The sequence below is a fragment of the Ascaphus truei genome, chromosome 7 (assembly GCF_040206685.1).
Source record: "Ascaphus truei isolate aAscTru1 chromosome 7, aAscTru1.hap1, whole genome shotgun sequence".
In the NCBI taxonomy this organism is placed as follows: domain Eukaryota; kingdom Metazoa; phylum Chordata; class Amphibia; order Anura; family Ascaphidae; genus Ascaphus; species Ascaphus truei.
Window position 1 is genome coordinate 95,810,876 of NC_134489.1, and position 12,649 is coordinate 95,823,524.

Genomic DNA, 12,649 nt, shown 5'->3' on the forward strand with positions numbered 1-12,649 from the left:
ATTTGACTGTGCCACGTTACTTTTCATTGGGTGTACAGGAAGTACAAAAACTATGGGGGGAGGGGGAGGAACAGTTCACCAATTTGGAGTTCCACGCTTATATTCTGAATTTCAAAAACAGTTGCAAATTGGGTACACAAAAGAAGTAAACATTTTGGGGGACACCCTTTGGTCGAGAAATCGTTGACAGTGAGATCATATATCATGTTATGCAGCAAAGAATTTCATATCTCTGTGTGCAACAGCTGCCTATTAATCCCCGAACCCGTATGCTTCTTTATGGCTCACATTCTCAGTTTTTGATTTGAAAGTATCTAATCTCCACAAAGCTATAAATGACATTTTCTGCACACCGACTCCTCTGTTAGGGGCCAAACTTCAGTGAAACTCACCAGGCTGCCACTACATTGAAGTTTTGTTCTCCTGCACTGGCAACAGAAAAACACTATGGGAAGCTCGTTCTAGTCACTTCATGCTATTTCAACATCTTTGGGAATAACACTTTAAACAGATGCAGCTCTAATTAAATGTAATTTAAATATGCTTATAATTCTGTCAGCAGATTTAATTATTGCATATACCCGGTCCCAGTAGCAGTTAGAAACCTTAATGTGCTTCATGAATTCAAGATCACTGTTATATGTGAGAAATACTGTAATTTTGAAATTATTGATAAAATAAAACACATAGATGCTGTACTAACATATCTGAGCTAGCTTCAAATTGTTTTATTTGGAACACTTCCGTTGGGGAATAAAGAAACCCTTTCAAAGCAGTACCTACTAATTTCTGAACATAAATTTCACTAGCAGCAGAAGACAAAGTGAACATCTCCATTTATTGTTCTGTAACTTCTATTGTCTGTAACTTCCTTTGTTCTGTAACTTCTATTGTTCTGTAACTTCTATTGTTCTGTTACTTTAGCTCTTGTACTGTATGCGTTACTGCTAATTCGCACTCCGTCATTTTGACTCTTCTGCTTTCTTTAGGGCTTGCCAAGTCTCTGAACCATCATTAAAAACACACACATATATTTGTGTGTATTTATCCAATTTAAGAAAGAATGTGGATTTATGGAAGCACTCTTTACTAAATGTTACAATAATGTTTAACTTTAATGTGGCCAGGTCTCCCTCTGGGTTCCCCCTTGGCTGATCCTTACCTCCGCTGCGGCCTGGAAGCTGTGGGAGCGCTGTGGTCAGTCAGGGTGGCGAGCGGGTCGCCAGAAGTCTGTGGGGGTTCCCTTCGCAGGGCGCTGCCATGTTGCTTATAGCTGCGTGTACGCATGACGATCCCGCACATGCGCAGTACCACCAGTAGTGCGGCGGCCATTACGGGAGCCGGGCGCATGCACAGTGTAGCGCGAGTGGCGGCCATGATAGGTGTAGGGCTCTGCGGGGACTACATACCCCAGCAGTCACTGGGGCGGCTGAATATGTGAGGCACAACAGCCATTAAAGCTGCAGCATTATCCTTCACTAGAGTTGTTACATTTGGCGCGCTCTATGCACCACGCCAGTCAGAAGGGCAGCAGAGAGAGAAAGGTAGTGACCAGGGTGCTGTGCTTCCCTGGACTAGGCCTAACTTTGCCCCCCCCCCCCCCCCTCAGGCCCCAGGTAGATCCTGAGTCACCATAAGATAGTGGTTACTTCAGGGACAGCCCCTCTAGACAGGAATATTGACCACCACCGCAAGACAAAGAGACTATCTTCATGTTGGGACACTCCAGCGGAAGTCCACCCCACGTAGAGGCAGACGCCATCGCTGATGGCGACGGCATGGGTCAGGACAGACCCTTTTCATCAGTTGGTGATACCGGGTGCTGAAGCACCTGGCAGGTATCACAATCCAACAAGTGCACCAACGATCACACACCTACTGTGGGCAGTGCTGTCACACACACGCATGGCGGTGGTAGTGACAATTGTGGGCTGGACACTGGGACACTGGTGCCCCTGCACCCAAGTACTGTGGAGACACTCTGCGAGGTCTATGTACATATATGTATGGTGGTATTGTATTCTCTGTGTTACAAATACGTGTTCAGTAAATATTGCTATACCATACTCTGGTGTATATTACTGGGAATATTGTCTTAGGCTGCGTCCAGGGTGAATGGAGCCGGGCGGAGGCGCGCTGAGGCTGAGGGAAAGCGGGTGCTTTCCCTGGCCTTAGACCACGCGCCGTCCGGGGGCGTGTCGGGGGGGGGGGGCTGTGACGTCACGGACATGGTTCGCCCTCATTGGGCGAACCGCTCAGGTGACCAGCCCTGCGCTACCTTGAGCACTTGAATTTAAAATTTTGCTAAGACTTACGCTTCCGCGCGCTTGCAGAAGCGGAAGTGAGCCCCTACTAAAGCCGCTCTCATTGCGGCTGCGGGGGCTCACTGCCGAGCAGCAGCAGCGCTTCAGCACGGGTCAGCGCATAAGCGCTGACCATGACCGAGGCCTTAGGAGGGGCTATCCTACTATGTGAGGATCCTTTTCAGGTGGAGGCACTGTTAGCATACACCTTACGTACACCCCAGGCTCCCTGCAGTTGAAGAACAGGCCTCCTGTGAGCCATCAGCTAAAGCACCGCACGTAGTCACCTTAGACATGGGGGAAAGGGGCTACATAAAAAAAGACGGACTCTAACCATTTAAGAGCAGATTCCCGGGAGACTACCCACTAAAGCAGTCCTAGATTAGGATTCTGATGGTTCTTCAGGGATATGATCAGTACTGCAGCGACTTGAAGAAGTAGTTTCCACTAAATTGTGTTGATTGTAGTATTCAAATTCACAGCTTTAAAGCATTCGTTAAAGAAGATGGCACAGCTGCTTATGTGCAGCCAAACTCATGTTCTGGTACCGTATCCTCATGGCACCATGGAGGATTTAAGTAAGACTGGATCTAACCTGCTACAGTTATTCCCAAAACAGGACACATGACTCCAATACAATCAGTGAAGGTGGTCTACAGTATTTCTTACTTTCACAAACTACAGCTCCATTTTGAAGATTTTTTTCCCCCTGACATTTTTACGATACGGCTTCTACAGAAGAGATAACTGCAGTAAAAATACGGTTTCTCATTCCAATATAAGGTGTGAAGCATCCGTCCATAGCCTGTTATAGACCGTCTTGCTGTACAATCGAAAGGCAGCATCAATCTATAACAAAGCCGCTGCTTCGAGAAGAGAAAGAGACCTTTAAATTGTTTTTCAGTTGACAGAGCTACCTCCGGTTATTAATAGTAGAGGAGGCCAATGGATGTGCATTTATGGCTGGCTGGGCTGAGTGCTTTTCACACACCGTGCAACATTAAGTAATATATCCTCCAATACACTTTCAAAATCAACTCTCTGGACAACTTGTTTATGGAAACACATTTGGTTTTGAATTTTTCCTTAAGACAACAAACACCAGTGCCCTAGTCATAGACAATTCTTCATAGTAGCTTCATAGTAGCTTACATTTATCATCACATGTACCCTATTTATACATATAAAAAAAAAACCTTTAGGCAAGGAGAGAAATAGGGAGGTGTCAAAGTCAGAATCGCATATACTATTACAGGTATAGACCACAACTATTTTCAATAACAAGGGACCTATTCAAAGGTAATACAAGTTGTAGCGCAGGAATATGTAACACACAGAACTCGCTGTTTACAATCAGGTGCTAATGTTACTGAATTCGTTTTAATGATAATAATAACAACACTATTTCATACAGCGCTTTTCTCCCAATGGGACTCAACGCGCGTCACAATTACAGTATAGCGCTCAGTACGCAGCATATAGGAATTGTTACAGACACAGTCCCTGCCCCGATGAGCTTACAATCTATGTTTTTGGTGCCTGAGGCAGGGAGATAAATTGTCAGCCCAAAGTCACAAGGAGCTGACACCGAGAACTGAACCAGGTTCCCCCCGACTCCCCAAACTCAGTGTCATTGTTAACAGAGTTACTGGCCCTTATTCTGTAAGGCAGGCCTGCACAACTCTAGTCCTCGAGGGCCGTAAACAGGACAGGTTTTCAGGATATCCTTACTTCAGCACAGCTGGCTCAATTAGTGGCTCAGTATGACTGATTTTATTGAGATTTTCTTTCATACACACAGTGCAAGTTTAGCTCCGTTTCAGTGTTCAGATAGATTCCCTTGCAGGATGTGAAATCTTCTAAATTTACCAAAATAAGAAATAGCCAATATTAGGTACAATATCAAATACATCCATAAAATTGCAATAAATACATATACCATTCTGAAATAAAATGACGTGATAGGAGAAAGCTGCCCCAATGTCTTGCACTGGCAAATGTGATACGAAATTGATAGCTGTACTTTACACGACACAGCTCCTTGAAATACTATCATCCATTTATTCTGCACTGACCCTTGAAATGTAAACATACTTTATCTCTGGATAACAATGTATCATCTTCCCTACCTACCGAATACAGTGACTTGGATTAAGCTGTAATTGCTTGCGTGTTATAATGTTACCATATCGTGTGAGCTGATGAACTGAATCACCTTATGTGAAATGTTACAGAATTGTAGTTACTGTGCAAATGAGACAAGATGGTTTATAACAGTGTGGATAAATCTGATCAGCACGCATCTCGCCCTTCCATGTAAACATGAGGATCTGGATTCACTTTTGGATTTATTTCGCACACTGTATATATATTGCTTTATTTACTAACATTTCTATATTTCTAACATCTAAAAGTTGCATACAACTCAGCACATGTAACACTTGAGCGAAAAGAGTTGAAAATGGAGTTAAAATAGGATTCTTAGAAAACACTATATGGAACTGAATGATTAATCCAGGGGTGGTCAACTCCAGGCCTCAAGAGCTACCAACAGGTCAGGTTTTTTAGGATATCCCTGCTTCAACACAGGTGACTCAATCAGTGGCTCAGACTTCGGCTGAGCCACTAATTGAGCCACCTGTGCTGAAGCAGTGATTAAATCCCTGGATTAAACCTTTTGATGCCCGAGGCTACCAATGTATTGCAAAGGGATTAACATACAACATAAACACCCTAGAAACAAAATGCAAAGTGCATAACATCTAAGTGGACAGCTAGCCATGGGGACTATGACCGTAGCGCAACCAGGGGGATTATAAGGGTGTCTTTATACCCCCCAAGAATCGCTACCTTGCTTACAAAGGCCCTGCACTCTTCCCCACAGCAATTAAACAGATTGTCGGGGGAGAGCGGGGCCTCTGTAGGAGAGCAGCCATCCTCCATGCGCATCGTGGCGTCATGTGACACTGCATCATCGTCACGTTGCCATGACAACACCGCAGCACGTGGTGTCGCTACATCATGATGCTGTAACTGCACCCCAATCAGATTTTAGAATTGAGCCCAAGATTATGACTAACTGGCTAATTGGGCCACTATGGGGTTAATATTTATATATGTGTATGTGGGTATATTCTACAATGTTAATAGTATGTTAAATATTATGTTAAAGTCTTATTTTGCTTATGTAGTAAGTGGCCATTATATCCATAGGCATTATAAGGTTCATGCTAGGTTGGATTAAGTGATACAAATGTTGGTAGTAGCCCAATATTTGCAATTATGGGATAAACAGTTTGAAATTCCGTCAATTACTAAAATCCCTGCCCTGATTGGTAAAAATTCTGGGTATTAATAGAGTAGGCAGGAGGGAGAAGCAGGGATCCGGTAGGAGGTGTTTGGAGGAGAGAGGGACAAGTAAGAGGTCTGTAGAAGCGAGGGGAGGGTGGGAGAGAGATCTGTAGGAGCGAGGGGAGGGTGGGAGAGAGATCTGTAGGAGCGAGGGGAGGGTGGGAGAGAGGTCTGTAGGAGCGAGGGGAGGGTGGGTGGTCTGTAGGAGCGAGGGGAGGGTGGGAGGTCTGTAGGAGCGAGGGGAGGGTGGGAGGTCTGTAGGAGCGAGGGGAGGGTGGGAGAGAGATCTGTAGGAGCGAGGGGAGGGTGGGAGAGAGGTCTGTAGGAGCGAGGGGAGGGTGGGTGGTCTGTAGGAGCGAGGGGAGGGTGGGAGGTCTGTAGGAGCGAGGGGAGGGTGGGAGGTCTGTAGGAGCGAGGGGAGGGTGGGAGGTCTGTAGGAGCGAGGGGAGGGTGTGAGGTCTGTAGGAGCGAGAGGAGGGTGGGAGGGAGGTCTGTAGGAGGGTGGGAGGGAGGTCTGTAGGAGCATGGGGAGGGTGGGAGGTCTGTAGAAGCGAGGGAAGGTTGTAGGAGGGAGGTCTGTAGGAGCGAGGGGTGGGTGGGAGGGAGGTCTGTAGGAGCGAGGGGTGGGTGGGTGATAGGGAGGTCTGTAGGAGCACGGGGAGGGTGGGAGGGAGGTCTGTAGGAGCACGGGGAGGGTGGGAGGGAGGTCTGAAGGAGAGCGGGGAGGGTGGGAGGGAGGTCTGTACGAGCGAGGGGAGGGTGGGAGGGAGGTCTGTAGGAGTGCAGGGAGGGTGGGAGGGAGGTCTGTAGGAGTGCAGGGAGGGTGGGAGGGAGGTCTGTAGGAGTGCAGGGAGGGTGGAAGGGAGGTCTGTAGGAGCGCGGGGAGGGTGGGATGGAGGTCTGTAGGAGCGCGGGGAGGGTGGGAGGGAGGTCTGTAGGAGCGCGGGGAGGGTGGGAGGGAGGTCTGTAGGAGCGTGGGGAGGGTGGGAGGGAGGTCTGTAGGAGCGCGGGGAGGGTGGGAGGGAGGTCTGTAGGAGCGAGGGGTGGGTGGGAGGTCTGCAGGAGCGAGGGGAGGGTGGGACGGAGGTCTGCAGGAGCGAGGGGAGGGTGGGAGGGAGGTCTGTAGGAGCACGGGGAGGGTGGGAGGGAGTCTGTAGGAGCGCAGGGAGGGTGGGAGGGAGGTCAATAGGAGCGAGGGGAGGGTGGGAGGGAGGTCTGTAGGAGCGAGGAGAGGGTGGGAGGGAGGTCTGGAGGAGCGAGGGGAGGGTGGGAGGGAGGTCTGTAGGAGCGAGGGGAGGGTGGAAGGGATGTCTGGAGGAGCGAGTGAGGGTGGGAGGGAGGTCTGTAGGAGCTAGGGGAGGGTGGGAGGGAGGTCTGTAGGAGCGAGGGGAGGGTGGGAGGGAGGTCTGTAGGAGCGAGGGGAGGGTGGAAGGGATGTCTGGAGGAGCGAGGGGAGGGTGGAAGGGATGTCTGGAGGAGCGAGTGAGGGTGGGAGGGAGGTCTGTAGGAGCTAGGGGAGGGTGGGAGGGAGGTCTGTAGGAGCGAGGGGAGGGTGGGAGGGAGGTCTAGAGGAGTGAGGGGAGGGTGGTAGGGAGGTCTGTAGGAGCGTGGGGAGGGTGGGAGGGAGGTCTGTAGGAGCGTGGGGAGGGTGGGAGGGAGGTCTGTAGGAGCATGGGGAGGGTGGGAGGGAGGTCTGTAGGAGTGAGGGGAGGGTGGGAGGTCTGTAGGAGCGAGGGGAGGTCTGTAGGAGCGAGGGGTTCTGGAGGAGCGAGGGGAGGGTGGGAGGGAGGTCTGGAGGAGCAAGGGGAGGGTGGGAGGGAGGTCTGGAGGAGCGAGGGGAGGGTGGGAGAGAGGTCTGGAGGAGTGAGTGGCTTGACCGTGCAGTTAAGTGAGAGAGGGTGCATGGTATTGCTAGAGTGGAGAGAGGGGTTCAGGGCATATCATTGGTAGACCAGGGTGTGGGGAGGAGGCGGCTATTAGTAATTTTTTAATTATAATTATAAACAAAACAAAAATCTAGCTATTAGTAATAATCCCCTCAGGACAGGGCATTCACTGGTCATTAATGCACAGGTCGGTTAAGCTCTTCCTCCATGGGTTATAATGGCCAGACACTGCCCCGTCCTTCGGGACAATTGCTTAGTATCAGTATGAAGAGCAAATCAATAAATGATGAACACTTCATTACTTCTTTGCATGCTTAGATGTTTGTTGTTAAATGCAACCATTCCATTGTTGTGTTACTTTATGCATTCATTCATTGATTAATTAGGTGATAAAAATAACGTCTATTTTTTTTACTCATTCACTGACATTTCAGGCAGGATCGAAGTCTGGTGAATCCAGCCCAAAGTGTCAAGCTTAATTTGTCAAGTAAACAACAGATGATTGGGGAGACGTGATACGGGTTCTGGGTTATTGATGCTAAAAATACTCAAACCAAGAAAGACACAAGTCTCCTCCCTCAAGCATGCTATTTACTGTAAGATAATTACATGTGCAGTCCGTTTAAAAAAAAAAAAGGGAAAAATATTTGTATAAATCATACTTTACACATTTAATCATCAGATGCCAAAACCCCTATTTAAAGGAGAAAGATTATATTTGTACCATCCCCACCCAAAAATGAAGATGATAAAAGGAAGATGTTTCTTTAACAGTGCTAAAACATGCAGAGGAAGTCAAGAATCAAAGCAGGCAGCATAAAAAAGTTTGTTAAAATATTGCATTAAATTTTTTTTTAATTGAGACTCACAGAAGTCATCTTTAACAAAAGACAACCTGTAATATTTTATATTATATAGTAGTTGATATATATGATGATAAATGTTTCATGTACAGTACTACAATGCATAGTTTGAGTATTTCCCCTTACCAGAACTGCTACAGAAAGATGGATTCACAATTCTGCCAGTTTGATCATAGCAAGCACTGGCTCGAACTCGTACGCCTTCTCCACATTCTTTGATGTCTCCAAGATTCCTCACTCCTAATTGCGTTTCTATTTTTGCATCTGGTATTATGCAGTCTGACCAATTTCCATATGGCTGGGGTTTAAAAACTTCACAAGGACACATTTCAATTTCAACCAGAGGATACAGCTCTGTGTTTTGACACCTGTCTCTCTTTTTGCTTCTTCCTGTTACAAAAACAATAGGATTTAATGAAATGTCAGATACTGTAGAATTCTAATAAAGTCGGACATAATCTAAACACAAATCTATTAATCCTCATATTATTTGTTGTCTGAAAGGGGAAGTTCACATATGTCAGCGTTAGTGACATTTTAAGGCAGGCTAGAATTGCTTCTTGTTTGAAAAACAAGAACTACAGAGAAGACGGTAAGAAGAATTACTGTAGATGTCACATTACTGTCTCAGTAATAATGAGGGTTATATGCAATATTAATACCTCCTAATTATATCGTATAACTAAAGCAATTATACTGCCTCTTTCTTCATAATAATTCTGGGTATTATTCAGTCACAATTACTTGTGCACCACCGTATTGCTGTATTTTGTAGTTATCTGCATTCCCTTGCTGTTTGGTATTCAAAGGAAATATTTCATCCTTTTGCATTTGTACGAGGCCCATTCAAATTCATGGCCATATGTAAAAACTCAAGTTTTTTAAGGTGAAGTAGGTACTGTATACTAACAAACAGAGTCAGGCTCTTCCTACTGCTCAGCTGCATGTGTCATTTATATTTAAATAAAAATACCACTTGTGAGCACGTTCACATCTCAGACAGGTCTGCAACCCTGCTTTTCTCCATTATCTCTTATACACAATGCTTCCACTGCAGCCAGGGATTCTGGGAAATGACATGCAAATGAGCACACAGTGTCACCTTTTGCTTCAAATCCATTTGAACATGGACCCCTATAAGTATATACCTGCCGCATTACACAGCTTTTCAGCACAGCGTGGGTTAATTGAAGTACACAGCCAGTAAACCCTACTCAATGTTTCAACCTTTTGCGTAGAGATGGGCACAATTTCAGGGGCGGATTTGGATCTGCCTCGGATCTCAAAAAAGAGGGAATTCGCCATTTCCGGATTATTATTTTTTTTTTTATCATTGACAATCCAGTCCGCGGATTCAAATCTGGATTCTTAAAATCCACCAGCGGATTGTGGAATCTGCGATTGTTTTTTATTAATCCCCACAAATTGAAACGGGCGCAATGCGTCGACGGATTTTACAACGCGGAATGGATTTTGAATGGAAACCTCGGGATATTCCGTGAAACGGATTATGACAGTCCCGCCCGTCTCTACATTTGGGTGTCAGCGTCAGAATGGTTATACTGGCTTTCCTATATGAAGCTGTAATGGGTTCACCCACACATTAAATAGATTATGGTGGGTAAAAAAGCGACATTCATTTATTTAAAAAATTTCTGATGCAATTACATGCTTTCTGTGCACAAATGTATAAACTGCATTTAAAACACATTTCTGTGAATTACTATCACACTTGGGAAAATGAGTGCATTAGGAATATACTGCATTAAGCCTGTGAGGTCACCTCATACGTCAGCCTACGGCTGAGTCCATAGAGACTGCAGCCATGTGGAGGCGCGCAGAGGCTGAGGGAAAGAGGGTGCTTTCCCTGGCCTTACTACATGCGCCTTCCGGGGGCGTGTCTATGGGCGGGCCAGTGACATCACGGAACTGGTTTGCCTTCGTTGGGCAAACTGCTCACGTGACCGGCCCTCCGCTCCCCTCAGCGCTGAAACGTATTTTTTTCTGTCTGCTAAGCCTCCGCACGCCTGCGGAAACGTGCGTTAGCCCCTGCTAAAGCCGCTCTCATTGCGGCTACAGGGGCTCACTGACAAGCGTGAGCGCGGTTCAGCGGCTAAGCGCTGACCATACCCGCGACCTAAGAAAAGTACATTTTGAAAAGGCAGTATGACACAAAGGATGATTAATGCAAGATATGGATTTCTCTTTTATAACAATGTGTGTTAACATTCAGTTGAAAATAAAGCAGCAAACAAAATACAAGGTAAAACATGCCAGAACGCAATATAAAGTGTCAGATGAGTATTCATTATAGCAACAATTCAAAGGGAGATAGATTACAAGCAGATTAATACACATTTTTTTAAATTGTTAAATAATATGACTGAGTTTGCCAAAAAAAAATCAGAGAAGAGAATATTTAAATTCACTGAAAACAATGTATTTTTATAAAACCAATATTTAAATTCACTGAAAACAATGTATTTTTACAAAAACAATGTATTTTTAGATTAACTTTTCAAACCACATTTAATTTCTTTTAAATGAATTCCCCTGGATTCATACTATTTCAAATAGGTTTGTCAAATTAAATTGTGTCATATGAGCAATCAGAGCCAGAATAAATATTAGTTAATGGATAGGTTACTTGACTTCACCCCAGGATGTTCAATACACTCAAAAATGCAACTAAAAAAATCAAATAATGAAATTCTTTTATCTCTAATTTCCACAACTCTATGAAACGGTAAAAAGGCAAAAAAAAACCTTCACCGATAGCAGACCTGTCTAAGACATGTGAATGTGCTCACAAGTGATATTCTTTATTGGCTATATACTAATTGTGGAGGGTTTTTGTAACCTTTTTCACCCACCAAAACTTAAAATGTGTGTGCGTGTATATATATATATATATATATATATATATATATATAGCAAATGGAAATATTACTGTATGCTCATTTGCATGTCTTAGACAGGTCTGCAACCCCGCCTTTCACCATTATCACCCAGCACACAGCACTTCCACTGCAGCAAGGGATTCTGGGAAATGACATGCAAATGAGCACACAGTGCCACCTTTTGCTTCAAAACCATTTTTAACATGGTTACCTATAGGCTTAAGCTTGCCGCATGGTCACAGCCTTGAGCACAGCCAGTGCTAAGATGCAGAGCCAGTAAACCCACCCACAGACAGCTGTTTCGACCTTAATGGGTCTCCTCAGTGTGGGGTTGGTTATACTGGCTATGCAAAAATGAAGCAATGAGGATGGGTTTTACCATACTTAGTTAAGTTATGCTGGGTAAATATATATATACACATTCACTGTCTGTTTAACAGTATTGTTTAGAACTGTATACATTTCATTAGCATGAGTATTCACTATACATTTTTATTTTTTTAACCCAAGTCAGACTGAATGCATCTTGTATCTATAATTGTTCCTTAATAACTTTCATATCATGATCATACATGCACAGTAATGGCAACAACAATTTTATGTCAGTCCACCACAAATTATTGCTAGCATACCAGTGAGAGATCGCCTCCTAGTCCGAGTTGATCCACAGTCCATGGAGCAAAGGGTAAATGTAGACCAGGAAGTAAATGTGCAGTCATCTTTACATGATATATGACATTCCTGTACCAAGGATGGCATTGGACCGGCCCATTTGAGACATGTAGTCACATCTGTAGAATGGTTGTTATCCGAGAGACACGTTATCTCTGCAAAACAAAATGATATTGTATAGTATAGTAGTTGAATTATAGATGAGGTTGATAAAGACATATATCCATCTAGTTCAACCTATGCTAAAAATAGACAGGAAGTCATTTCTCTCCAGAAGGACATGGAGAGACTGGAAACTTGGACAGGTAAATGGCAGATGAGGTTTAATACAGATAAATGTAAGGTTATGCATTTGGGAAACAAGAATAAACAGGCGACTTACAAATTAAATGGGGATAAATTAGGGGTATCCTTGATGGAGAGGGATTTAGGAGTGCTTGTAGACAGAAGGCTTAGCAATAGTGCCCAAAGTCATGCAGTAGCTTCTAAAGACGACAGATACTTTACAGTATTTTGATCCAGAGGAAGGCAAACATAAAACCACAGTGAAACATTATCCAAAAATATCTCATAAGGGAAAAAATAAATGTTCTTCCTGACTCCAAATATTGGCAATCAGATTTCTCTCTGGATCAACATCCTTCCCATGTTTACTTATTTGGTACATCCCTGTG

The 12,649-nt window shown here is 44.8% G+C and overlaps 1 protein-coding gene across 1 annotated transcript in view; it reads right to left on the reverse strand.

Moving 5' to 3' along the window:
• THSD7B (thrombospondin type 1 domain containing 7B) overlaps window positions 1-12,649 on the reverse strand; it is a 395,203-nt gene that overhangs the window by 111,220 nt on the left and 271,334 nt on the right. Inside the window, exons 14-15 of the mRNA XM_075609482.1 lie at window positions 11,936-12,130; window positions 8,530-8,793 (exon numbers count right to left, since the gene is read on the reverse strand). Of these exons, the coding sequence (XP_075465597.1) occupies window positions 8,530-8,793; window positions 11,936-12,130 (459 nt within the window). The remainder of the gene's footprint in view (window positions 1-8,529; window positions 8,794-11,935; window positions 12,131-12,649) is intronic.